This window comes from Sarcophilus harrisii, chromosome 6, assembly GCF_902635505.1.
Source record: "Sarcophilus harrisii chromosome 6, mSarHar1.11, whole genome shotgun sequence".
NCBI lineage: Eukaryota > Metazoa > Chordata > Mammalia > Dasyuromorphia > Dasyuridae > Sarcophilus > Sarcophilus harrisii.
In genome coordinates this window covers 216,573,894-216,601,666 of record NC_045431.1, presented here as the reverse complement: position 1 = coordinate 216,601,666, position 27,773 = coordinate 216,573,894, and the positions used below count along the sequence as shown (strand labels likewise).

Genomic DNA, 27,773 nt, shown 5'->3' with positions numbered 1-27,773 from the left:
TTAGCTTAATACTTTACCTAACACAAACCTTCGCCAGCTGCCTTCTTTTCTATTTTTGCTCTGAATGAATTTTGCTGACATTTCTTTACCTTAAAAGTACGCATCTGTCAAGATTCCCATTTAACAGTTCCAAATGAAGCATTTAGCTGAAATCCCTTATACTGTAGTTCACTTTTCTCTCCTGATCTTCCCTTTGCAGTGTGGGGCCAGAGAGAAAGAACTGAATAACCTCTCAAGGTTCCTACCAGCTTCAGCCTAAGGGCCTCTGCTTCTCTGAACACCAAGATTCCCCTGATTTTCTTTCTCTTTTCCTATTTTAAACTGGACATTCTGTCCTTTGCTCTTCTTTTCAAGCATTAACTGCTCTTTTCCCTACGTTCCTCCTGTCTTTCCTCTCTTATTCCTTCCCTCTCTCTCCAGTTCCCATTATTGTTCATTCCTCTCTTCCCAACCCTAAACATTCTCTGGCTCTCTAGCCTTCCATTACTCTCAGGATCAATCACAGAATCTCAGTTAGAATGGGCCACAAGGGTCACCTAGTCCAACTTGTACATACTCGGGAATTCTTTGTACCACACTCCCAGCAAAGGATCATTAAGTTTCTGGTCATGGGTAACTCACTACCTCTTGAAATTGCTCTCTCCACTTTGGTACAACTCTAATCATTAAGAAGTTTTCTTTTTATAGCAAATCTACCTAAATGTGCCTCTGCAATTTGCAGTCAATCCTCCCAGATCTGATACCTTGGGACCTTGAAGAACAAGTCCAATCCTTATTATGTAAACACCCTTCAATTAGTTAACCACAACTAAAATTGTCTCCCCAATTCCTTCAATTAATATTCATGGTCTACATATTCTCACAGTCCTGGTCATCCTACTGTGTATGGAGTGCAGCTAGATGGAGCAGTGAATAGAGCACCTGCTCTGGAGTCAGGACTTGAATTCAAATCTGGCACAGAAACTTAATGCTCACAAACTGTGTGACTTTGGGCAAGTCACTTAATCCCAATTGCCTAGCCCCTTTCCCCTCCCCCAATAAAATACACAACCCTCCTCAAACCAAAAAATCCTGCTCTGTGAATGTGTGCATTGTCTATGTAGGTTATTTATATTTTCTCAAAGGTTAATCTAAATGAGGCTTTCAGAGATGCATGAATACATAAAAATGGGAATTTGTCTATTGTACTTCAAGGGAAACTTTTATTCCTGCCAGGAAGGGGCCATGAGGAAACAAGTCTACTCTTCTCAAGGAAAGGGTACCTGGCTAGAATCTTATCTAACTGTCTCTATAAATAGTTAGTCTAGAAATTATTTTTAGTTTTAAGCCACTCTCCCAGTACCTTATACAGGGAAAGATTGTCCCAAAATGTGTCTAAAGGCTTGATAAATAACAGTTCCACAAAGATCATAACAAATATTGAATAATGAAATGTCAAATCCACTTAACTAAGCAGATAGCAAAAGGGAAGCAGATAAAATACAAATTCAAATATATTGAGTGAATTGATCCCACTGGGATCAAGGAGAGAGAGAGGAGAGAGAGAGAGAGAGAGAGAGAGAGAGAGAGAGAGAGAGAGAATGTCCCAAGGGGAAATTCCCTAATGTCTCTATTCTGATAAGCTGAAAATAAGAACATTATTTAGACATGGCTCCTCTCCATCTTGGCTTCTTCCCAAAGTCTTTCCTTCCTCTAGTGGTTCTCCCTGAAGGGAGCTTGGAACAAAATATACCCTCCCCCAGAGCCAAAATCCAGTCCCAGAGTATCAAGTTATCATTCTGTCCATCAAAGAGGATCTTACACAACTGACAAGACTTGAACCCAAGATTATATTAGAGTAAGTCATTATGATCAACATCAGTCTATCCATGTCTCCCATTTTACAATTGATTTTTTATACCCAAGCGGAGGACTTTACATTTATGACTGTTAAATTTTATTTCCTTGAGTTTTAATTAGGACTCACTGTCCATTTCCTTAAGCATAGATATTGAAGTTATATTAGAACTAAAAAGGGAGTTCTCCTTTTCCTTGTCATTGAGAGAGGAAAGCATGGAAAGAAATTTTTTTCACTAGTTTTCTGGTCAATTCTAATGAGTGTTAGTTGTCTGGAAATGTAGAATTGAATTGCTTAGAACTGGGTTGTGTGTGGTGAAGCACAGAGAATGCACATGTGCAGGGAGCATGTGAGCAAAAGAGGAAGTGGTAGATGGGGTTAGAAGACAAATAAAGTAAATATATATTTCTCTCTGTATATATTTATATATATAGAGAGAGATATAGATATAGATATAGTGGCACCTGGTTCCATAGGAACTAGAAGTGTAATGTGACAGTCTCCTAAAAGCTAAATTTTGGAAAGGAATGGGGCAGACCTATGATTTCTTTGGTATAGGGAATTTTTAGTGAGAAGTACCTATTTGCCAGTTAATTATCCTAGACTGTTAATTAGTGGTTCTGAAAAATTTAAGTATAATACAGCACATCAGAGTCTCAGGAAGGACTTGAACTCATGTCTTCCCGATTCTCAGGCCAGATCTATAGCCACTATATTATAGTTCTGAAAAATATCTAGAATAAGAGAGGTAAAAATCTCACTTTTCTCTGTTTTGGAGATCACTTAAGAAAAAAGGGATTAGCTCCTGAAGGAAAATCAAAAGATTATCTAGCCAAATCTCCTGTTTTTCAGCCATTTTCTGAAAGTCTAAGTGACTTTAAGTGTGTCCAAGTCACAAAATCAGAGGTGGAACTTGAATCCAGATCATCTGCTCACATTTCCAGTTCAGATATTCCCTGATTCTGTAAAGGAGCTTTCATACCAAGAAACCCACCGATTTTAGAGCCATTTAAGTATACAGACACCAAGGATTGTTTTTTGTCACAAAAAAGATGCATAAGCAAAGGTGTTAATGGCAATGCAATTTTTCATTGAAGGGAGTGAGAAATTTTTAGTGTTTCTTTAGTTGTCCCCCCCTCTAATTTTCTGGCTGCTCAGATGGAATAATGAATGATTCTCTTTATCTTTCTTCCTGTGTGTCATAAGACTCTTTAAAAATATTTCTCAATGGAAACTCAGGGAGACAAAAGACATCTCACTTTACTCCAACTAGTTTGTGTTAAAATCACTGTCAAGAATATAATTTTTTAATATTAGAAAAATTCAGACCTTTGGCCACTTGATCCAAACTACATAATCAGCATGCACACGTTCCTCGGTACTTCGAAGGCAGAAATTAATGATGAATATGAACAATTAGGGGACTATTTTCTATAGTTCCTATAGATCATTTGTCAACTCCAAGGGATCAATTTAGATAAATGAGAGAGAAAATAATGGAAAATAGTTCATAACTAGGCAGTGTCTGAAATACTATTATCTGTGAATGAAGCCCAACAGCAATTCTGCTCCATCTTAAGAAACTCACCCTTTCTATCCACAATGTGTACAATTGTCCATTTCACTGGTCAAAGAAAAGTGTCAACGGGCGTTTATAGTAAAAGAATGCCCTCTGCCGGACAACGGATGTATTGCTGAGGAGAGTTTAAAATTGTTACTAGGAACAAACATTTCAGTGGGTTGCCCGGGATACACATGATTTTTTTTTTTTAATGGTCTCAGATTTACAATCCAATTATATGCTCAACTATAGATGTCTAACAATAATCAGATGATTTTTTTCCTTCATCCTGCATCCCCAACATGGAAGCAGAAATTGGCAAGGATGCTCTAGAGGGAATTTCTCCATAAAAAAGGAAGTTGAGCTCAGTGTCTTCCAAGGTCCCTTCTCTGTCTCTCCCTAATTCTGTGGGTCTGTGATCTTATTGGAACAGTTACTCCCTCTACTGGTTCAGCTCACAATCTAGTCATATTTTCTCACACTGTTAGAGTTTTGTCCAAATTGTTTTCACAGGTGAATTCATGGGGACTTCCCTTAGATATTTCATGCATATTGCAGCATTTAAACTGTCCATTTGTCATTGCATGACCAAGATGTCCTTCCCAGGATAAACTGGTCACTTCTGATGTTGTTAACTAAATCTTAGATACTCAGTACCTTCCCATTGTTCTCTCCCCTCTGACTGGAGGGCTGGAATTGGACTTCCAGTTCATTCCACACTCCATCTTCAGCTCTCTTTGAATTCAACATTCTGGAACAAGATGCCCATGTTGTTAGGTACCTCTTAGAATCCTCTTCCCTTTCTAGATTCCTTTTGTGTGTAGTCTTCTCCTTATATTATAATCTCCTTGAGGGTAGAAACTTTTTTTCTTTTTTAAAAAAATTTATTGTAATACATCTTGCTTTAGCAATCATGTTGGGAAAGAAAAATCAGAGTGAAAGGGAAAAAACATGGGGAAAAAAAAAGAAGAGAACATAACATGTGTTGATTTATATTCAGTCTTCATAGTTCTTTTTCTGTTTGAAAATGGCATTTTCTGTCCAAAAAATCTATTAGGATTGCTTTGGATCACTAAGTCTTTCATAGTTGATCACTGCACAATCTTGCTGTTATCATGTACAATGTATTCCTGGTTCTGCTTGTTCTGCTTAGCATTGGTTCATTAAATCTCTCCAGGCCTTTCTATAATCGACTTGTTCATCACTTTTCATAGAACAATAATATCCCATTATCTTCATATACTTGTTCTGTCGTCCCCAATTGATGGGCATCTACTCATTTCCCAATTCTTTGCTACCACGAAAAGAGCTGTTACAAACATTTTTGCACACGTGGACCCTTTTCCCTTCTTTATGATTTTCTTGGGCTACAGACCCAGTAATGGCACTGTTGGGTCAAAGGATATGCACAGTTTGATAGCCCTCTGGGCATAGTTCCATACTGCTCTCCATAGAGCACAATTCCATTTCACAACTCCACCAACAATGCATTAGGGGACTTTCTTTTTTCTCTCTTTTTTTGTTTAACTAATTTTTACTGAGTTTAATAGAATGGAACTGAATGGAATCTCGATCTTCTGTGTGAATTCCCATTTGCTCTTCCCCACCATTCATATCCTTGATGATATCCTTATCTGAATTTTGAATTGTATGGAAAACAGACCTAGCTATGTGATTCTGGAGAAGTCATTTGACTTCTCTCAGCTTTAGATTGCTTATCTGTAAAATGGGATTAATAACATCTCCCTAAGAAAGTTGTTTTGAAGATCAAATTAGAATATATGTCTATATCTCTATATATAGATATAACTATCTCTCTCTGTAGACATATTACTGCAACCTTAAAGCACTATGTCATTCCTAGCAATTATTATTATATTGCTTCTTACTATTACTTGCCACAGACCGCTTATGTCTACCTTCTATGTTTGCGGTTACCAGAAATTTGGATTCTTCTGACACTATTAAGTTCCACGATTTACATTCAAAAAGTAACTCAGGAAGAATATTGCTGTTAAAAAAGGTGGGGTTTTGTTTCTAGAAGTGCTTGGGATCATTGGAAGAATGTACCATGTAATTTCCAAATGCAAGACCCAACCCTCTCTCCTCCTCATTTTAAATTCTGGACTTAACTCACTCTCCCTGTATAGAGTTTATCTTCTAAAACATACATACTGATAGACTAATTCAATAGGCTTCCCCTCCAATTGTATGTGGGACCCTTATAGGGGACACAGAAGACATAATCAAGTTAAACAGAATGACAATCAAAATATCAAAAACCAAATGTTCTCATAGAATGAACCAATAAGCATCAAGGATTTCAGATCTCAAATGATTCTGAAAACCACCGATGATAATCATTATTAACAAGTTAATTGACACAGTACCAAATCCTAACCCAACTAATGCATAAATATCAAGAATATAAATCTTTTTTTTATAAGAACATAGAAGCTTTGGAAACCAATTTTTAAGAGCAAAAATAAAATGCAATATTTCTCAAAAAATATGTACATTTTTAGATGATGTAAATTTTAAAAAGAAAATCCAAGAAGCATGGAAAGATTTACATGAACAAATATGAAATGAGGTAAAACAGAATGAGAAAAACAACATACAAAATGACTATAAAAAGCCCCACAAAATAACTGAAACTAATATAAAATTATAATGAGCAATTGTAGCATCAAAAAAAGACATTTAAAGAGGCACCTCCCTCTCTTTTTTGCAGAGATAGAGGACTAGTTAATTTCAGATTTTTTATTTCAATTAATGGATTAGTTTTGCTAATTTTTCTCGACTTCTAGGCTAGTTGTGAAGTTGTCTACTGTAAAAAAGCATATGCAAAGGTTTTCCTGTTCTTTTTCACATTTTTTGAACATTTTCAATGTGTACATGGACAATCCTCTCAACTCCTTGAGAAGATCATCAACAATTGTAGTCTACATTTTCTTTTCACCCATTCCCATCTTAACTTAATGAAGTCTGGCTTTCTACCTGGAGATGCTTTCTCAAAAGTTAACAATGATCTCTTAAATGCCAATTTTAATGATATTTTCTCAATTCTCATTCATTCTTTTAGTCTTTGACACGACTGATCACCCTATTTTTGATTCTGTCTCAGTTTTCATAACACTGCTCTCTCTGCAGCTGTATTCCTACCTGCCTGACCACTCATCTCCATCTAGGCTCTATCTCCTTTGCTACATATGCTTCCTGCTCACTGAGGGGGCTCCCCACCCCAACCAGGACTTTCTCCTGGGCTTCTTCTCTTTCCCTTATATGTCATTTCATTTGATGATTTCATCTATTCTACTGGATTCTGTTATCAACTCCTGCAGCTGATTTTCAGATTTTTTATTTAGCCCTAGATAACCATTTTTTTCTGTCATGTCATTGATTCTTTTTGACAAATAAAACAACAATAATTGTCTATTGGACATCTTAAACTGGATGTCCCAGAATCTTTAATTCAACCTGTCCAAAACTCAATTCATTAGTTTTCCTTACAAGTTTTAGGTAGGTTGATGACTGTGCACAGCACTTCGGCCTTCAAATCCAATTCACTTGCATGACATGCCCATATTCCAGAACGAAGGACAAATTACAAGCTCTGTGAACAGGAGCTGCCTCCATTGAGGACTGGGCAGTTTACTTTCCTTCCTTCCTTCTCTTTTTTTTCCTCCTTCCTTCCATTCCTCCATTCCTTCTTTCCCTCCTGCCTCCCTCCCTCTCTTTCCCTTTCTTCTTCCTTTCCCCCTTCCTCCCTTCCCTCTTTTTTCCCCCTCCTTTCTTCTTTCCCTTCTTTCCTTCTTTCCCTCCAAACCTTTCTCTTCCTCCCTCTTTTCCTTCCTTCCCACCTTCTTCTCTCCCTCTTTTCTTGTTTGTTTCCTCCCTCCCTCCTTTCATCTCTCTGTCCTTTTTCCTGCCTTCCTCTCTCCCTCCCTCCTTCCTTTCTTCCCTCTTTTTACCTACCTCTCTTTCTTGTTTACTTTCCCCCTCCCATTCCTTTTCATCTCTCTCTCTCTCTCTCTCTCTCTCCCTTTTCCTCTCTCCCCACTTCCATCTTTCCTTCCTTTCTTGATATCTAGGGATTCAAAAGCAACATTTCTTTATGCACCATACCTTAAACCCAAATTATGGCTTTCATTGATTAGCCAACAAAAGATCCCAGACCAATGGCTCTGATTGCCTCAGAGTGAATGATTACCCTGGTCCTTTAATACCTCATGCCTGAGCTATTTCAATAGCCTGCTAGTTGATCCTTCTGCTTAGGTCCATCTGCTCACCTACCAAATTGACCTTGAATATATAGGTCTGATCATGTTACTCCTATCACCACTGAAAAACTGCCCCCTCACACTGAATAACTCCAGTGTGCTGTTATCACACTCGGCATCAATCCATTTGTCCTTGAAAACTCTTCATAAGCAAATTCCTTCCTTCATTTCAGGTTTCTAGCATCATACTTTCCCTTCCATGAACTCTAGGATTCATTGACATTGGCCACCTTGTCATCACATAGGACACTCTACCTCCCTTTATTATGGTTTAGTCATTTCAGTCATGTACAACTCTCAGTGACCCCATTTGAGATTTTCTGGGCAAAGCTACTAGAGTAATTGGCCATTTCCTTCTCTAGCCCATTTTACAAATGAGGAAACTGAGGCAAACAAAGTTAAATGATTTGCTCAAGGCATATAGCTAGTAAGTGTCTGGAGCCAGATTTGAACTCAGGAAAATGAGTTCTCCTGATTCCTGGCCTGGCACTCTATCCACTATGCTACCTAGCTATCCCTAGATAATTAATACAGTTAATATATTTGGGAAAGAAACAATCTGCATATTGGTATAGTGTCCAACAATGGGAAGAAGTTTGAATTTGGAGTCAAAAGACAATAGCTTGAATCTGCTACTTACTCCCTCTGTGATCTCGGACAAGTCATTGAACTTCTCTGGAGTTATCTTCTCATCAGTAAAATGAAGGAATTGAATTAGATTCCCTATAAGATGTTTTTTTTTCCTCCTGACAAGTTTTTAAGGAATTATAGATAGCTATTCTTCCAGTCAGTTCCAAGTATTATTTATTTTTTTCTAAATTAAACCACCCTTATTCCTTCAGTGGATCTTCAATTAGCACAGAATCGAGGACTTTGACTGTCTTGGTTATCCTGCCTTGGACATTCTCATTTATCCACATCTTTCCTAAAATCTGGCCCCCAGAAATGAGTAAAATACTCTAGATGTGATATGACCAGAGTAGTGACCAGGACATTCCTGTGAACCTGATTCATTATGCAGTAGAAATTGTCTTCCATATCACACTGTTTACTTATAGTGAGCTTGCAGTTCATTAAAAGCTATTTATATTTTCCATGGTGTATAGGGTCTTTAGGGAGGACCAGAACCTCTGGTGCGGAGGCTTGCTGAACCCTTTCCAGGTCTCTTGTGGGTGTCCACCTCAACTCTCCCCTGTGGCTCCAAGAAGCCTGTGTAGAGAGTGCATCCCACAGTAGATGGATGTGCATCCCACAGGTTAAGTTGGGTAACCATCAGTGACTTAGGGGGATGTCCACCTCAAGCTGGGAAGAGCTCTCCTGATGGAATGGATGATTTAGAACAATCTATTCCAATGGTCATGAAGGCGGCTGAAGTTGGCGCTTTCATGAGCTTAGAGCTCAGTTGGACACTTCAGACCCCAGAATTACCCACTGCCTTCATCGCCTGTTATTCTGACTTTCACCTTCCCACAGTTCTTCAGTAACTCTGGAGAGAGAATGAAACTGGTAACTTTGGGCAACTTTACCCCACTTAATTTCAATTCAGGGGCCAATCAAGACCCCCTTATATGTTATTGGTCCTCTTCAAAAAAGGATGAACATTTTTGGTGGGGGGGGGGGGCATGAATATATAGGAAATCACCTGAAAAAAATATTCATCCTTCTTTTTTGAAGAGGATTCAAATTTCTATTTTGTCTTCATAATTTCTTCTTTCATGGTTTCCTGTCCATCTTGGACTCAATTACATTATTGAGTTTTAATCTATGGAACCTTAAGACTATCTTGTTCATCAACTGTGATGTAACAGGGATCTTAGAAGCCATCTACAACAAATACACAATTTTAAATATGAGGAAATTGGGGGTCCAGCGAGGTTGTGACTTAATTTCACATCAAGCAAGGAATCATAAGTGGGATTTGAATTCAGGTCTTTATATTCCCAAACCAAAACATTTTCCATTGTATTATCTATCATTTCTCCAAAACCTTTGGAACATCTTCCTGAACTATAGGGTGCCTGCCAGACTACTAAATGCATCAGAGAGTCTCAGAACAAAGTGCTATATGAGGCCCGAGGGGAAATTTAGTGCTGATGGGGGCAATTAATGCAAGCTTCCTGGATGAGGATGGGCTACAATAAGCTTCTTTTGGAATAGCAGAGTATTAGTCACATCCCGATGGAAGCCATATATGCAAAACACTGCAAAGCCTTAATAGGTATTTGTTGAACTAAAAGGTTTGGCACTGGACCTGTGATTTCATTGGTACAGAGATTTCCTGGATGATGAAATCCTTCACCAATTGATATGAGCACCTTTTTTTTGTAATTACTAGTTTTAGAGATTTGCCCAAGAGCATTGAAACCTGCCCAGAAGCTAGACACATTATTAGTGCTTTAAGATTTACAAAGGACTTTGTAGAATATCTCACCCAATCCCCATAATCTTCCTGTGAGGCAGGGGATATTATTTTACTAGTAAGAAAAAGGAGCTTCAGAGATTGACTTGACCCAGGTTATCCAAATAGTAAGTATATGAAACAAATTTTAAACTCAGATCTTTCTGGTATGTCTCTCACTCTAACCACTAAGTGCCATTTCTCTTGTCTCCCCCACAACTTAACAACACCTTTATCTCTACTAGCTTTGAAATTTAACTGAACCTTTAGAGGAGGGAAAACACCTTGTAAATGACTTCCAACCAGTGGGCAATCTAGTTCTGATTTGGGTCAGAGGTATCCATTTGCCCCCCCATTCCTCAGGGCAGCTGAAACACAGCGCTATTATATATAGTGATCACTTTGAAATTTCAATTAAATCCAAGCTTTGCAACTAAATTGTTTTTTTTTTTTTAGATTTTTTAGCACAATATCCATCACCCATCCATTGATCCATAAGGCTTTGTATAAGTGGATGGGGCCTGTTTTTCAGATTTTTAATTCTGGTATCTTCTGATCCAATTCAATTCGATTCCAAACGTAACCATTACGGCATTATCTATCCCCACCTGTAAAACTAGGTAACAATGTTTGATTCTTCCTGCTATCAACATATTCTGAGGCCCAAAGGAGAAAAATCTCAGGCACCTTTCCTTGATTCTTTGGTGTACCTATCTGTGTTAAGCCAACCAATGGTTATCAATCTTCTTTTAACTCATCTTTCCACAAAATGCAGTCACTAAGTACTTTTGAAGTATTTCTATATATATCACCTATTTAGCTCTCTACTTACTGAAGATTTGGAATCTGTAAAAGATCTAGAAATGACAAAACTATTGCCAGTTGGAATGTAAATATAAACGATTTGCCTTGACTCTTACAAATCTAATCAAATGGATGTTAAACTGAAAAGAGAAAGAAAAAATATTCTGAGACACTAAATTTGATAACCCCAGATAGCTGCTAGGATATTTAGAATAACTGAGGCACCACAAATAAGGGTGAGAACTTGGGATATGGGATAACTTTGGCACAAGGCCACGATATTACCCACAAATCTCTGCCAAATGCAGAGAAGTTAACAATTTCTTCTCTCAGTAACTTCATTCCTGAAAAGGCAGATAAAGCCAACACTAAGAGCTGGTTTATTTGGGCTAGGAAGGATAATTCCCTTGTAATCTTTGTTGATAGAGGCAAAATGTACACTGACATGCACCCTAACTTTTAGGACAGCCTATCTGGTTCCAGAGAAAATAGGACTGAAGTATTCACTCAGTGCTTGCTATGGGGTCGGTGATGTGCTCAGCTTAGACACAGATCAGTGTAAGCTGTAAATTAGTGAATTTGGAGACCTCGGCTCTGTGACCTGTGCATGCCTTGTTGGGCCCAGCACTTGCTTTCTGTTGGTCCCAGCTTCCTCATTTTATTGCAATTATTGGACTATGCAGTCTCGTTAGGGCACCTTGGCCTTCCAGTTTGAAATCCCTGCTCGGTTGAGGATTCTGCAGATCCCGGCCTATTGTTTGGGGACTCCTGCGTGAAAGGCTTCATGGAAGAAGTGGCCTTAGTATTTAATGACCGGCCAATAGTTCAAAAGGAATCCAGAGGATCTTCTGAGCATGAACAAAACCAGGCCAATGGTAAATCACTCAATGTTTAGGAACGAAAAGTAGAATTTAAGATCCATGTGAAAATGGGTAATCTGAAATGTGGCAGTAAAGACAAGGCAGTGCCAGTCTGAGACTCTTGGAATGACAGTTAAAAGCCCCCAAACATTTTTAATTTTAGTAATTGGGAAGCAGTGGAGAGCTTTGTTGGGCATAAATCAGATATAAAGAGGGAATAAGTTCAGTGATGGTTAGACAATCACCTGAAAAACATCTGGGGATTTTAGTGGTTGGCAAGCTCAATGTTATGAGCAAGAGCACAGCAGCCACAATTATGAATGTGATGCTGGGTTGCCTACTAGGGAACCGAATGTTGTCAATTTATGTTCTGGTCAGTTTTCAGGAATAGTTTCAGGCTGCCATTTTAATGTACTATGTCTGGAGAAGACTCACTCAGGGTAATAAAGGGATTAGAATCCATGTCACATTTGAATATAGGGATGATTAACTTCCAAAAGATGTAAGGGGAATGGACAGAAATCAAGTGTTCAAAAGGGCTTGGCTCTGAAGTACGGAGATCTTTCTAACTTTTATCAGATAGCTTTTCAATTTCAAAAATTGCTTCATTATTCCCAATATCACGAGTTCTTGTGTCAGATTTTCCTGACTACACAGCTTGTATTCTATCAGCTGCACCGCCTAGCTGTCCCATGAGTTATTATTTTAAGGACAAAAAATTTGCATAAAAATCCAAGTAATTGATTTCTATGATGTATGTGTATACTGATAACTATTGATGTGGGAAACGTCACCCTAGAAGCTTAAAGTTTTTAAAAATTTTCCCCTTTAAGTCAATATGAATTGGTTATAGATTGGTATTCCTTGGCATAACAGATCTGGAGTCAAGATGACCAAATCTCAATCATCCGTCAGGTACCTGGTAGCTAGGTGACATGGGGCAAATCACAGCTTTTTTTTTTTCCCCACTCATCTATAAAAGCGGTTAGGATATAATTGCAAAGTTCCCTTTCAGCTCCATACCTTTGATCCAATGATCAAAATTTCCTGTTGGATTAGGAAAACCTATTTTTCTTTAAATGAATTGTCCAATGAGGATGAAACCCAACCCAAGAAAAAATGGTCAATCTTTGAGAAAAGATAAAACTACAGTATTTCATATTTACAGCAGCAGTTTAAATCCATGATGTGTGAAAGCAGTTTGCTACCTATCAGGTACCCCAAGATATTGGGAACCCACCAATAACTACAAAGGAAATTAAATCCGATTTACTCAATTCATCTAGTAATGGATAGAGATCAACCATTTCTTTGCTGGTTAAGTGCCTAATGTTTGGATTTCTTGATTTATTTCACACCTTCTTCCTAACCAATACTGGTTTACTGGTTTTAGATGATTTGTTCCATCATCTAATAATTTACTTGGGTTTCACTTTATCAGTTAATCAAATTCACAGATTTCATTTCTCTAAATTCCACAACTAAATTAAATGATTTATTCTTAACACAAAGTATGCAGTTGAGAAACTAATTTTATTTTTGCTATATTTCTGGTCGTTAACAAGACACTTTGTCATGCTTCAAGGGCAAGGCATAGTTTGCACAGTTTATTTCCTCTTTAAAACATAAAATCTTATTCTAGGACAGATGGAAGGACAATGTTCTTCCAGTTTTTGAGGGTTGTTTGAAAAAAATGACTTCCTCATGAATAAGTCTATAGGAAATATGAATGCTGAATTCCAGTTTTACCACCTTGTCAAAATTTAAGTTCATGAATCCTTTTTGAAAATAAAGCTTACACCTGGATTAATGAGCTGTTAATTTTTTAAAAAAAAAGCAACTTATAAGTAATCAAAAATCACTTGAACTCATAAATTGAAGTCTTTTTTAAAGATCATTTTTCCCCCAATAATCTCAATTATTTTTAATTAACAGAAGCAGCTCAGAAAAATATTTTGCCTGTCATTTCTCTTCTATTTCTTTATTTGTATGCAAAGAATGCAAGGGAGATAAATTAATCTCCCTAAACCTCCCATCTTTCTTAAAGAAATACATCCTTTCATTAACTTAAATCTCTTCACTTAAAAACAACTGTGATAATTAGCTTGTCAAATGCTGGTTCTAATAATAATATGCTTAAGTTTAAGAATTTTAACTCGGTTGACTTTTTTTGGTATACCATGAAATCATTATAGTAGTTGTGAACGATTCAAAACCCAAAAGGTTTTAGAAATGATCACGATGAAGCAGTAATGGATGAGAAGTTTATTGTTTTTAAATTCCAGTAGCTGTTACAACAAAAAGCAAATGAAGTACACAAAAACTTTACAACAGAACAAAAATGCCTTAAGTAACTATAAAAGGAAAAGTAGTTCACATAATAGTATTCTGACTTTCTAGATGTTAAATTTATATCCAAAAGCTTGAAAATTTAAACAAAGGTAGAATGTTATGCTATAGCTACAATAAGCGCAAGCATCACCACACTTCATCTTTATATAGAAAAAAAAATGCTTGTAAAGCGAAACAGCTACAAAGGAACAATACTTGTGTTTAGCCCAAGAAAATGTTTTACATATCTAAAAGTAGTAGTGACAAAGTAAACACTCATTTATTTACTCCTTTTGGGTTAAATAGCAATATAGCTTAGACACTACATGGAAGATAGAATGCCTAAAATCTATATATGGATGGACAGAGCACCCACACCCATGAGATAATGAAGATAATTAGATATCAAAGTGTAAATCAATTCTGAATTAGATCTTCCTGGACAACAGCCTTAACCTCCAAGACAATTTCTTTCTCTGTAAATGACAATAGCTATTATCAATTTGTCTCCACAATGAACTGACAACTCTTCTGAAGCCTTCAACTAGGAAGAACTCAACACTTCCTCCCCCCCCCCCAAAGTATGTAAGAAATACAGCATTCTTAAGCTATTTTAATATTTAATATACTTCTGACAAAGTACAACACCTATATGTATAGTACCTATATTACCATAAGCACTATGTTCAGTAGAATAATAAAGAAACTAAGGACTTTTAAACACAATTGCTAAAAAAGAGTTTTTCAACAAAATTGTACATACCCACATCAATAGAGCAAAATTAGTTCGGGCTGTTGGGCCCTAAAATGCAAAATCTCAGCAAGGATTGGGAAGTTACAACTAGATTCTATCAATATATTCATTGCAGAAGCACAGCTATTAATTATAGACAATGGTATTGTAGAAAGTAAAAAAACAAACAAAAAACACTATAAAACAGTTTTCAACTTAACCTATTATGCAAAAGTACAATTGAACCAGCAACACCAAAATATGTATCCAAAACACAAAATCTGGATACTTACACTTCTCATTTCTAATGTCAACTTTTTAGCATGTTAACACTGACTTGTCTAACACAATCCATACCAAAATGGAAATTAGCATTTATAGTTTTAGCATTTGCTTTATTAATAATCAGGTCCCCTGAAAAGTCTAGCAGCAAGATTAAAAAGGACCTCAAAGACTGTTAGCACTTACTTTAAATGAGAAACAAGACTTGTGGATTCATCATTTCAAAATGCAGCAAATCTCAACAGCCTTGCAAATGACCATTCAAGAAATGAACAGAATTTACATCTCTTACTGAACTCTTTAAAGTTAGAGTTCTTAGGAAGGCATGCTCTTCAAAGCTTAACTTGCCAAATCTAATGAATGCAGGAATAGTTAATGTTCTTTAGGTTATTTCCCAAGTAAATTGTGTTTAAAAAGATGTTGTGGCACCACTTAAATGTTTTTGTTTAAATAACATTTGAAATACAACTCTTAATTCGGAAAGTGATTTATGAACTTACATTTTGTGTATATTTTATCATGATAAACATACTTAAAAAAAAAAAAAAGATTCTAACCTTGTCCATACCTAAGTGGTGTACTACTGTCACTTATTGAAGGATTATGGAAACGGAGATCTTAAGGTCAGTAAGTACACTTCCAGAAGGGACAGGGAACCTAGATTCTGTTTGAAGAGGCAATTTGGCTTGAATTTGAAAAAGGATTTGGGGAAGGGATGGGTTGTAAGAATGGAAACTACAATACTATTAGCTCAATTTAGGCCAAATGCTATTTCTTTAGAATTTATTGGGCTACAGTTTCTTTAAAAATATTAAAAATCTCTAATTTAACAGAAATCTAGGTAGTAAAAGGAGTAAGAATACTTAGGGTGGTAAACTGGATTTTCATTATAAGTTTCTTTATTCAAAGGGAATGTGATCTGATATAAAGTGCTTTGAAGATTTTGCCCCCTGTTTATTAATCCATTTGTAACTAATGCCAGAATGTTTTTTTAAACAGTTTAACAAATCTCCTTGTATATAGTCAGGCATTGTTTCCCAACTACTCAGCTTGCTTATTTATCCACAATAAACTTTAAAGCTTATTTTTAAAGTCCATCTATAATGTACACAAAACAATGAATTCTAAACATCTAGTACACGACATTTATATGTAATAACATGTTTCAAATCTTGTCACTGGTTTATCATGCTTGGATTCTCAATATATCTACAGTAGAATTTCAGAGCTACAAGGATCAGCTCATCCAAACTCTTCAAATTACCCAGCATGCTTATTATGAATAATTTCCCCTCCTTCTATTTCAATCTGCTCATAAAGCCATTTTCTGTCACAGCGGCATTCAGCTCCACACTTGTTAGAACCACAATTTGGACAGGCGTAGAAACACCCCAGGCAATCTTCATCAAGGCAATCACAGAGATCCATCCCACTGAATATCAGGAGGCCCTGGCTATCATAGACTTTGCTCTTTGGTGGTATCACTTGCCTGTAAAAAGGGGGAAAAAATTCTAACAATGAAATATAAAATTTTAATTCCAAGTTAACATCACCAAAAAAGGAAATTTCTAATTAAGTTTTAGCACAAAAATAAAGAAAATAATGTAAAATATGGTAGGGTGTAAATTTTTTTTTTAACAATTTATATCAAATTGATAACATGATCAAAAGGATTTCTGATATTCAATATGGCTACTTCCAACTACTTGGATATAGTCCTACTAGAGTGGTTCATAGCTTTAGATCAAAGTCATCATATAAGCACTAGTCACAAATCTCCATTTAATAACTATGGATGAAAGAATGAACCCCCAGGTCAATATTTCTATATAGAATTAAAGAGAAACTTTAATCTATCAATTTTCCTGTTAAAAATCAATCCTCTCAATTTATATCCTCCCCTCATCAATTTTGCTACTCTTTTTGGTGGGCTTGATATGTTAATTTCAATATCGTTAGGAACAAGAGTATTTCAAGTGACTGCTATGTGTCATCAAAAAATTCTCCCAGAGAAACCAATAAACAAAAATCCATTAAATAAAATTTAAAGATTAAAGGTATAACATAGCATTATCACTGCACTTAGCATTTTAATTATGCTTTATTTTTTAATGTTTCTCTTTTTAAATCTTTATGGAATTTTTTGGTAAAAAAAATAAATTGTTTCCCAAGTCAGTTGTCTCAGTTAATTCTGGTTTTACTATTTATATAGCCAAACCCCCCACAGATATAATTTTAAGAAGAATACCTTGACCTTACTTTTGAAGAGTCTAAATCTTACTATCAGGCTATACTTTAGGATCTTTGTATATAATTTATTTAGTTATTAATTGATTTGGAATTTTTAAAATTGAAAGAGACCTACAGAATTCATTCACTGCCTTCAAAATTTTCATTTATGAAGGAAACTGAGACTCAGGGACATTTCTACTCCATGCTCCCCTCCTTTAAGCAATTTGAAATAGCAATCTGGGAAACCCCAGAAATGAAGATGAGACAAAATTAAGTAGTAAAATGTTAGATAGCTTACATTTCTTAGCATAAATGTTAATGTAAACCGCTTACCTGTCTGAATTGGTTGACTTAGTTTGCCTTCTTTTTTCTCTCTTACCAGTTTCTGGAGTAAATTCAGTTTGCTTTCCTGGATTTGCAAACTGCAAGGACCGCAAGGCTTTAGCGGTCCTTCCCTAAGGAAAAGTAAAAATTCTCAAGTTAGATTTCCATGTCAAAGACACAAACAGTAAACATGCCACTTAACGACTGCCAACATGCCACTTAATGACTATTTCACAGACAGAACAGAATTCTTCCTGCCTTGTCAGAAGTGAAACAAAGACTGAAAGCCCAGTGCACTAAAACTGAACTTTATTCTGTAGAAGCACCCGTTAGACCATTATTCAGGGCTTACTCTCAGATTACACAATCCTAACAATCTTGGTTATTTTATTTTATCGTACCACAGCAAATCAAAAGTAGCACAAGAGGAAGGCATAAGAGGCAGACACACTTGGCAGCAGAACTAAAGGTTGATAGCCATGAAGAAGAGAAGTAAAAACAAAACTAAACAAAAACAAAAACTCCAACCCAGCAGTGAAATAATAGATATTCACAATGATGGCTGAGTCAGATTCAAGTTCAGTTTCTTCTGTTTGAGAAATGAATAAACTGTGAAAGAGATTGGAAATTCTTCCAAAAGTGGCTAAATTAAACAAAGTTTTACCACGCAGAGGTGTTATTATATAGCAGAAAAATTTACAAGTAGAACACCCTGATGACATGTTACTGTATCATGACAACTAGTAATATTCATCAGCTTTCTGAAATGTGGCTGAACTGACGTTTGATATTGGAAGAACTGCTTCGGGAAACATGGGAAAGGCCACCTTACATACAGTGCATATGTTAGAAAAATAGGCTTCATTAAAGTCCTCAGGAACAGCAATCTTACTTTTCTAGAAGTAGGAATGAAAAAGTGCTTAACGCTTGATAACACATGGCAATGTTATTGATGCTGAGTGGGAGAGGAGAAATATAGTTCATTACCAACAATATACAATCTCAGCCTGTGCCAAAAAGTTTCTATTAAACTCTTTCATTATTTAAGTGTTGAATTGTTATTCCAAATAAAAGGTACCCAATTTTTCAAGGTAATAACCTTTAAAACAAGACAGACCATGTATTACACCCCACAAAAATAAAATCAAAACTTTACACAAAGAGAATCATGTTTGGTGACCATAGAGAAGCCTAAAATTAAATAACAGGGCGAGGAGAATCTGAGCTGTGCTCCTAGATATACCCACACAAATCCAAACATGGGTGAGGATAGAAGAGGAAGTGAGTAAAAGGAGCAAGGAGAAACATTCATTGCAAGCCATCTGCTATTCCCTCCTGTACTTTCTATAGTTGTTAATGCTACAAAACCATGTCTGATCCTATCACTTTAAATGGCTGAAAAGAGAGAGCAGGTCAAACAAGTGAGCACCACTAAAATAATTCTCTAAATTTTTGTATTTAATATTATGTTGACTTAGGGTGCATACGAGCAATGATTTAAAAAAAAAAAAAAATAAAGGTATGCTTCTATACTATCCAAGCAAAACTCTAAATTGCAGACCTAAATAAGTGAAAAATTGGCCCATATACATACGTCTGAATCAGCTTTCCTTTTTTGGCGATCTTCAGATTCAACATCCACACTTCCATTGATTATCTGTGTGCATTTTGGACAAAGCTTCCAACCAGGTACAAGCTGTCTTCCAAACTTGGCACTTAGGAAAGTGGCATCATCTAAGTCAATTGCATGCAAATTTTTCTTTGCAAGCTTTTTGTGTATGTTAAAAGGATCACAACAAGACTTTTGCAAGTCCTCAAATCGATCAATGTAAATTTTTGCATGATGGAAGCAAATTGTATTGTTTCCAGAGAGTGTCATTCCGGTTCTAAGCTGAAGTAAAAGCGCATCATTTGATGATAATTCTTGCAAAGTCTTGAAGCCAGTATGTCGAGTATAGTATGTCTTATGACATTCATTGGTAGCACGAAGCTGAACTCCAACTGAACAGGGATCCATCTTATTTCCTTAGAACAACCTATTTCACCGTTTTTTATTCTGCCTAGGTTTTTTTTCTGTAGCCTCTAGTAGGTCCTATTGAGGATCACCCTAGAGAAAGCATTAAAGTGAATCAGATTTATGTTACAAATTTTTTTTTTTTTTAAACCTAGAGGCCTGACACTACAAAGCAATTCAGATTTATATACTCTTTGGAATTTTATTCCCCCCCTTTAAATTTCTTGCAAGTAGGATAATATACTATTTTGTTTGTATGCTTTTAAAGCAAATTCTTTTCCATGTTCCATATTCTGGATTACACTTGCAGGTTTATAGATTTCAATAACTTTTGCAAGATTATGACATCCATATGCAACCCAGTTGTCACAGCCAACAAAGGTGACTTTTAGTCTATAACTTAAGACAGTTATATTCAAGGTGGTGGTTCTTTTTTTTTTTTTTTTTTTTTTTTTTTTTTAAATTAACTGTTTGGAACTTGAAAATTTCCCCCAAGAACAGTCATCCCATGTTAGGAGAAATTCATTTAACACTAGTAACCAGAATCCTGGATACAAGGAAGAGAGGAAGACTTAGAAACTGCCCTTTCTTGGGCCCTAAAATTGCTACAGATAAAATTCTCAAACTGGCTAAACATATCTTCAGAATCACCAATTCCCTAATATTTTTCTAGAGAGAATACTGAGAACTAGGTAAAAGATACAAAAAACAAAAACACAACTGCTGCTGCCACCTTCTTCCCATCAATTCTCATTTGCTTAAGAAGATTTTGGGTGTGTGATTCAACAGTTATTCTTCAATTTCACACTTGTTTACAGGATATTGGCATTTAAAACCAAAGGATTTCCCAAGTAGTAGTTCAGGAAGACCCATCTCCCAAAAGGACAAAAAAGTTAGGCCAGTGTTAAGATAAAATATATTAAAAAGAGGGAAGGGAGAAAAGATGAAGGAAAGAAGGGCCACTAATAGGCAGGCTATCCTATCTTAGGAATTTAACCCTAGTTAAAATACAGAATTTCTGCTTCCAACAGTTTCTTCCCATTTAATAATTCTGAACATAAATCATCCAGGCTTTTTCCACAATGGCTTCCTGGTATATTGGCTGTTTGAACATTTCTAAATTGGGAATTACTCATATATGCAAATCTGTGATTTCTCAGAATGACCATATAAGATTTATCCAAGGGGGTGATGGTAGCAGCAACATCAAACTGTGTATATTTGTAGACTCTAGATATACTTCTCTAATTTCTTATTTGAAAAGCTAAAAAAAGCATCTTAACCAAAAAGTATTTAAAGTATTATAATGAAATCATTTGCTAACCTCATTTAAAAATAAAATCCTTTCATTACCCTTATTTTCCTTGCTTGAAATCAGTAGTTATTCAAGATGTCTCATCAGCTTATACAAAAATTAAATTCAACACATCATTTATTTAGGAAGGACATTTTTTTTTTTTTAAAGATAAGCAGTGCTTGCTCCTTAAGGAGCTGAAATCTAGCATAATGGGACACAAGAATAACATCAAATAGCACATAAGAACTGCTTACATCCATACCACTTATTATCTGTGTGATAATGGGCAAACCCTCTTCACTTCTCTGGGTCCTTATCTGTTAAATGAAGAGGTTAGACTAGATGAGAGCCCTGAGTTTTTTTCTTTTTTTTTTCCCCCCTCAATTTTTTTCTAGTTCTGACAGTTTGATTTTATTTAAGCATCTTCTGGAGGAAGTAAAAGATCCTGATACTTATTAGTACTTAATAAATGCTCAATGACAGAACTAGGTTGGGTTTCCTTAAGAATGGCAAGGACCTCAGATATCACCTAGGCTAACCCCCCTTAACTCAACCCCACTTAAAACTCAAAACATTTCTTATAAGTAATCACCCAACGTCTACTTGAAAACTACCAGTGATAAGGAACTCTTATCAAAGCAGCTTATCCTACTTTAGAATAGTTCTGACAGTGGGGAAGGTTTTTTTGTCATTTTTTCAGGTTAATGGAAATGGATCATTAAGGCCAGGCTGGCCAAATTTAGAGCTGAGGAGGTATCCCAAAAGATTATAGTCTAAGGGTTAAGTCAAAAATGCCTCTACTATGAGATTCTGGGCAGCTCAAATATCTGAGAAGGTATAGCCTTTTCTTATTTCACACAATCTTTTCTCTTCCCAGAATGGGAAAATTGAAATTGTTGCTTACCACTCATTCTTAGATAAGATCAGTTCCTTGACTGTCCTCATAACACAAGTATGATTGACATAATAATGATAGAAGTAATCACAAAGATTTACTTCAGTGTGTCTGATTGCAGGCTAAGTTCAGAAAATTCAAAATTGTTTTGCCCCAAATGGGTCAGTTTGCTCTCACATGAGTAGAGGCCCTCTCAATAACAATAACCTTTCTGCAAATAATTCTTAAAAATAAATAAGCCAAGGAGTTTCTTTTTCAAAAATCTGTAAGTATTCTAATCAGCTTGGCTAATTCTCCATTGATGCAGATTCCACCCATACCTTCTCATCCTGTGCAGCTTGTCCAAATATCATCCAGAAGAGCTACCCAACCAACACATAGTATTTAATATTTTGTGAATACCAGAGCAATTCTCAAGTTGTTCAAATACTATCCCTTGACCAGTTCCAACTCCTTTTCTGGTCATATATCTCATGTTTTTTTGCAAGATTTCCTGGATGTAAGTTATCACTGAAGATATGCTGCAGTTCATTTAACCCAATCATGAATCTTTCCACAGGTGCCTGTGATTGTTTCTTCTGAGGGCACAGTCTTGCATGATTTGCACACATATAGCATCACTGGGAAGATATTGGTATTAATAAGATGGGATTTTGCAGCAAAGAGTAGCTTGAAATCTCCTAAGGTGCCCTGATTACTTTCCCAAATTTAACACAGCCTGCAGTTTTTTTAATTCTGAGCCTACTTCATAGCCCAACCAATGGAATGTCCATCCAAATGTATTTCAGCAACAAGTCATATATTTCCAAAAGCATTCAAAGTTGAAGTTACATGAATGCCATTATTTTTCCAAAAGATTTTTTTTTAAACCAACAGAACTACTATTTCCACTCAATACTCACTCATTAGACAGGGAAATAAAAATGACACAAAGAAAAAAGTTCGAATGAAAAGATAAAAGTGACCAAGTACATAGACAGGGAAGAAATGTATCGTGGAGATGACAATTTTAAAAGCACCCATGACACAGTGGTGACTGGCTGTCCAGGAGGACAGGGGATCTGTACTACAGTTATATAGCTTAACCTACTCTTTCAGCCTGTAATCAAACTCATGCAGTAGTTGCCATTAGAGCAATTTTCATGTACAATCTGAAACTGAATGGACTATAAAGGTCAAGATGATTTTAGTAGTGGAAGAGCTAAGAGACTATCAATCAGAAATCATTTTAGTAAGAGCAAGTATTTTAAAGAGATTGTCATAAATCCTCAAAAGGGAAGAGGTGAAATTAACCAAATAACCAAGTAACCAATTGGTTACTACTCAAAGAAAGTATCTTGTGGATATGAATACACAATATCAGAAATTGTATTTTCCCTAAAGGTGACAAAGACATTGTTACAGATTCAATTCCTGTTGCACCACTGGTGTTTCAATGTAATATTTACTCTGGGGTGTGTATTTGATGGATCCCTAGTAGGGAAGGGGGAAAGGGGGGGGGGGGGGGGGGGGGGGAGGAGAGGAGTCCAATTCTTATGAATTGAATCCCTCACCTTCAACATCTCTGACCATATACTAGACCAAGAAAAGCCTTCCCAGGGTACAATTCTTATGCTGATACTTGAGAACTTTACTCTGAAAAAAAATTTTATTTTGTCAATGACTTGAACCTTTTGAGTTACTTCTCTCTGAAGTTGAACTTGAAAATAATGTTGGCTAACTTGACCTAACTTTTGCTTAATTTCAAAGGGGAAAAAGCTCTATGGATGGAATAATAATGATGATAGTGATAAAAAATTTAGATTTGGGACCTAGTCAACACAACCACTTATGTGAAATAAGTTAAACTGTGGACTCTGGCAAGTTGTTTTTCATTTGTAAAAAAAAAAATCAAGAGATCGAATTAGATGCCTCTAAAATTTCTTCCTGTTCTAAATTTGCTGATTTACCACTGTGACCCTTCCTCTCACCCTTTCCTAAAAGGCATTAAAGTCTATGTAGATATCATAAGTCATTAACAACTTCTTTAGAGCACTTCTGTACCTGCAATAGCACAAGTATATGGGAAGAAAATGTGCACAAGTGGTTACTTATTTATGGAAGATGAAAGATATTGCACTACTATGAAAGATCAGGGCTCATTCATGTTGCACTACTATAAAATATCAAGACCATTTTAATGTTACTACCCAGAACTTTTTTGTTCCTTTTGAAAATTTAATGTTTTGGTGTTTTCCCCTGCAAATAAAGGTTAAGAAATGGCTTTAAAAATGTTTAAAGGTATTCCAACTTTGAACTTCAAAGTATATCAAAAGGTCTCCAATAGTAAACGAAGATGAACCTGTTATTACCAAAAAAGGCAACAAAGAAAGCAGCAACTATACCTACTCACTTGCCTCTTCTAAAATTTTAATGAGAAACACGTGTAAAATCTGCTCCAGAGGATCTTTTTTTGGGAGGAAAAAAATTGGTCAACCCATCACAATTAAAAAAAAAAAAAAATTTTTTTTTTTTAACACCAAACCATACCTTCACAGGCACAACTGACAAAAATGTGGAGAATAGAATTTTCTGTTGCTGTAACACAATGGTTAATTAAAAAAAAAAAATTGTGTTAGGTAGCAAACAATTTCCAAAATCATGAACTGTAAACACTCACACAGGGTTCCTTAATAGCAATAACCACATTAAAACTTTTAACACCAGTATTCCACAGGGCACCAAAAAATAGGAAAATTGATGCTCACCAAACATGTCCTTCACTGTCATAAGGGATGCCATACACCATTATCAACTAGAAGGATTCTTCTTTTTAATATTGGTCAAAGAAAGTTAAGAGCTGGAAAGAACCAAATTGTGATCTTTTTGAGGGCAGGAATTAATTCTCTTTTGCCTTTCTGGACTCATGGCAAATGCTTAATAACCATTTACTAAGGAAATACTCATTCTTTGACTCCATTGCAAAAGGCTTCCCCTCCCTCCAAATCTATAAAAATGGTGAAGCTCCAAAAACTAATTTCCTTATTTCACCGAACTTCAGGAAAACTACAATCTCCTCAAAAAGATATACGTTCACCCAAAAGAACATAAAGATCCATATAGAGGGAACAAAAGACTGCATGTTTAGATGGCTATTTTTCTAATATTAGATGAGAGATGATGGCTAAGAATCATAAGATAAGATAAAATCCCCCTCTCATGGAAGGTTGCTTGCATTTTTTACTCCATGTCTTTTTTTTGGGGGGGGGAGGGGGGAGGGAAAGGATCTACGGAATCCTTGATTTTTGTAGGAGGAAAGCCATTCCCAACAGCACCCACCCATTTGTGGAACCTGGATCTGTCCTTGAAGAGGACAAAGAAAGTTACTCCTCTAATTATGGGTTCTAACAGCGTCGAAGTAAGTCATGTCCCCCCGTTTCCATGACTGTCTTGTGAAACTTTGATCTCCAAGATTCCGCAAACTTAAATTTCTTATTTTCATTAGTCTGATACCCTCGCCTAATTCCTTTGGCATTTACTCCACAAATCTGACTACAACTAGATCCTAAACCCAAGTGGCTTCTCTTCAGGGCTGAACTGAGCAACATGGTGCCAGAGCGAGCTTGCCCTTCCATCCTGAAGACTAAAACAGCCTCCCCTACCAAGGCCTCCGACCCCACCCCCTTCTCCATCTCTTTTCCGGGCCCCGACTCCTCCTTTCGGGGGGTGGGGGTGCGTTCAACCCCTCCCCCCTCTCCTGCAAACACTCGCGGCCATCTTTCCTTACCCCCTGGCCCCATCGCTGCCACCTCTGCGGAAGCTCAGGTCCTCCATTGAACCACGAAAGCTTCCCAGCCTTCCTCTTCTTTCTCATTCACTATAAAGCCTCTAGGAAAAAAAGGGGGGATTCTCCCCTCCCCTTTGTTGATTACTTCCCGCGGGCAATGCGCTGCCCGATAGTCCTCAGACTTGCTTCAGGATCACAGATGAATTTAGCAACGTTCTCGGGGATCCCTGGTGTGTGGGGCAACCAGACCCCAGATTGGGCGTGGCTGCAGGTATCCTTCCCCGCCCCGCCCCCGCGCTGCATCCTCGGGCTCCTCCCCTTCTGTTTTTCCATTACCTCACCGGCCACGCCCAGGTCCGCAATGCGGCATTTTACCGCATTACATCATTGCACCAAACCGTTTGGCCACGCCCCCGAGACCACCATTTTGCAAATTTCACACCCACGGGGCAATCTTATAACACCATTTAAAAACAAACGGATTTTGGGGTTTTAGATGATGGGGTCTAGGGTCGGGGCACTTTGAGGTGACACCACACGCGCTGTGGCCAAGCGCTCCTCTCTCCCCTCTCCTTTGTGCTTCATCTTCTCCCAGTCCTTTTGTGCTCCCATCGCTGGCGTTCAATAACAAGTGGGCATAGACTGACCTAGATGCCCACACCATTAACTACCCCTCGACACCCCCACCCCCAAACGGGACGGGGGCGCGACCCCAAGGGAAGCACAACCTCACGGGGGCGGCCGCGGGGACGCGACAGGTTTTGCTGTCCGAGGCACACGCAGGGCGCCCCGCAGGTTCGGAGCTGGCACTTCGGCGTCCGGGGGAGCGCGGGGGCCATTTTGTCCAGCCCTTCCCATAGCGAGACAAATGGCGCGGAGGGATTTGCGAGGGTTTGCGCCGGCTGCCCCTTCCCAACCCCCGGTTCTGTTGCGCTGCGCGGGCAATTCTCTCCGCCACTCACCTGTTCTGGAAACAGCCTCGGGGATGGGAGCGGGCTCGCCGGGGAGATGGGAGCCCTGGCTCCCCGAGCGCAGCGGCGGCGGGTGGGGGGAGGCGCAGACACGCCCAGACTTACCCAAGGAGCGGGCTCCGACCTCGGGACCGCGGGATTCCCTCCTGTGCCCCCCCTCCCCCCGCCCCGGCCCGAGGCGCCCCCACGGCTCCCGGGCAGCCCCCGAGTGCGCTGGGCTCGCGCCCCGGCCTCGGGCTCGGAGCGTGCCGCCCGCGGAGGGTGCCCGGCCCCTCGGCCCTCACCGCTCTTCGGCCGCGGCCTCCGTCCAGTACCTTGCCCGGCGCCCGTCCCGGCTCCTGCCGCGCCGTCGCCCGCACCTCAGCCCCGGGACCCGCTGCAGCCATGAACTAACAGCTCTGCGCGTAGTGACCAGCAACACGACCAGCTCGCACCGCCCACCACCAGAGAGAGGACGTCGCCCCTCAGCTAGAGGGGCTCTTCTAGGGAGACGTCGCGCCGTAACCAAAGAGAGACGCACGGGGGGCGGAGCCACGCCTGCCCAGAGCGCCCGCAGAGGCGGCCGCCATCTTGGGAAGGGCAGCGGGCCCCGGAGGTCCACGAGGCCCCGGGAAACGAGAGAGGCCTGGGCTGGGCCTGAGAACCACGCGAGACTGGGTAATCTCTCACACGCCCCTCTGGGAAACTTGCTCTGCTCCCTCATGGTCTGCTCGCAGCCAGGAGGATTTCTCATTCATTCGTAGGGTTTCACTCGTGCCTTTCCTCCCTCCCTCTGTACCTCTTTTCTTTCCTCTCTCCTTCCTTCCTTCCTTCCTTCCTTCCTTCCTTCCTTCCTTCCTTCCTTCCTTCCTTCCTTCCTTCCTTCCTTCCTTCCTTCCTTCCTTCCTTCCTTCCTTCCTTCCTTCCTTCCTTCCTTCCTTTCCTTCCTTCCTTTCCTTCCTTTCTTCCTTCCTTTCCTTCCTTCCTTTCCTTCCTTCCTTTCCTTCCTTCCTTTCCTTCCTTCCTTTCCTTCCTTCCTTTCCTTCCTTCCTTTCCTTCCTTCCTTTCCTTCCTTCCTTTCCTTCCTTCCTTTCCTTCCTTCCTTTCCTTCCTTCCTTCCTTCCTTCCTTCCTTCCTTCCTTCCTTCCTTCCTTCTTTCTTCTTCCTTCCTTCCTTCCTTCCTTCCTTCCTTCCTTCCTTCCTTCC

The 27,773-nt window shown here is 38.2% G+C and overlaps 1 protein-coding gene across 3 annotated transcripts; it reads right to left on the bottom strand.

Moving 5' to 3' along the window:
* Window positions 1-13,985: 13,985 nt before the first annotated feature.
* Window positions 13,986-27,074, bottom strand: ARL14EP (ADP ribosylation factor like GTPase 14 effector protein). 3 transcript variants are annotated; one of them, XM_003773660.4, is made up of 4 exons: window positions 26,903-27,074; window positions 19,240-19,752; window positions 17,655-17,776; window positions 13,986-16,578 (listed from the first exon to the last, which is right to left on the bottom strand). In XM_003773660.4, exons 2-4 carry the CDS (start codon window positions 19,660-19,662, stop codon window positions 16,350-16,352), a joined length of 774 nt encoding a protein of 257 aa, XP_003773708.1. In that variant the 5' UTR covers window positions 19,663-19,752; window positions 26,903-27,074; the 3' UTR covers window positions 13,986-16,349. The 3 variants fall into 3 exon arrangements, with proteins under 3 accessions (XP_003773708.1, XP_031799643.1, XP_012408005.1); XM_031943783.1 differs by having other exon boundaries at window positions 26,873-27,051; XM_012552551.3 differs by lacking the exon at window positions 26,903-27,074 and adding an exon at window positions 26,580-26,662.
* Between the last annotated feature and the right edge of the window lie 699 nt (window positions 27,075-27,773).

Coding starts and splice junctions, on each gene's coding strand:
- ARL14EP (XM_003773660.4), bottom strand. CDS start 19,662: ATGGATCCCTGTTCAGTTGGAGTTCAGCTTCGTGCTACCAATGAATGT. Junction 17,777..19,239: donor AAAGGAAAGCTGATTCAGAC/GTATGTATATGG, acceptor ACTTTTCCTTAG/GGAAGGACCGCTAAAGCCTT. Junction 16,579..17,654: donor AAGTCAACCAATTCAGACAG/GTAAGCGGTTTA, acceptor CCCTTTTTACAG/GCAAGTGATACCACCAAAGA.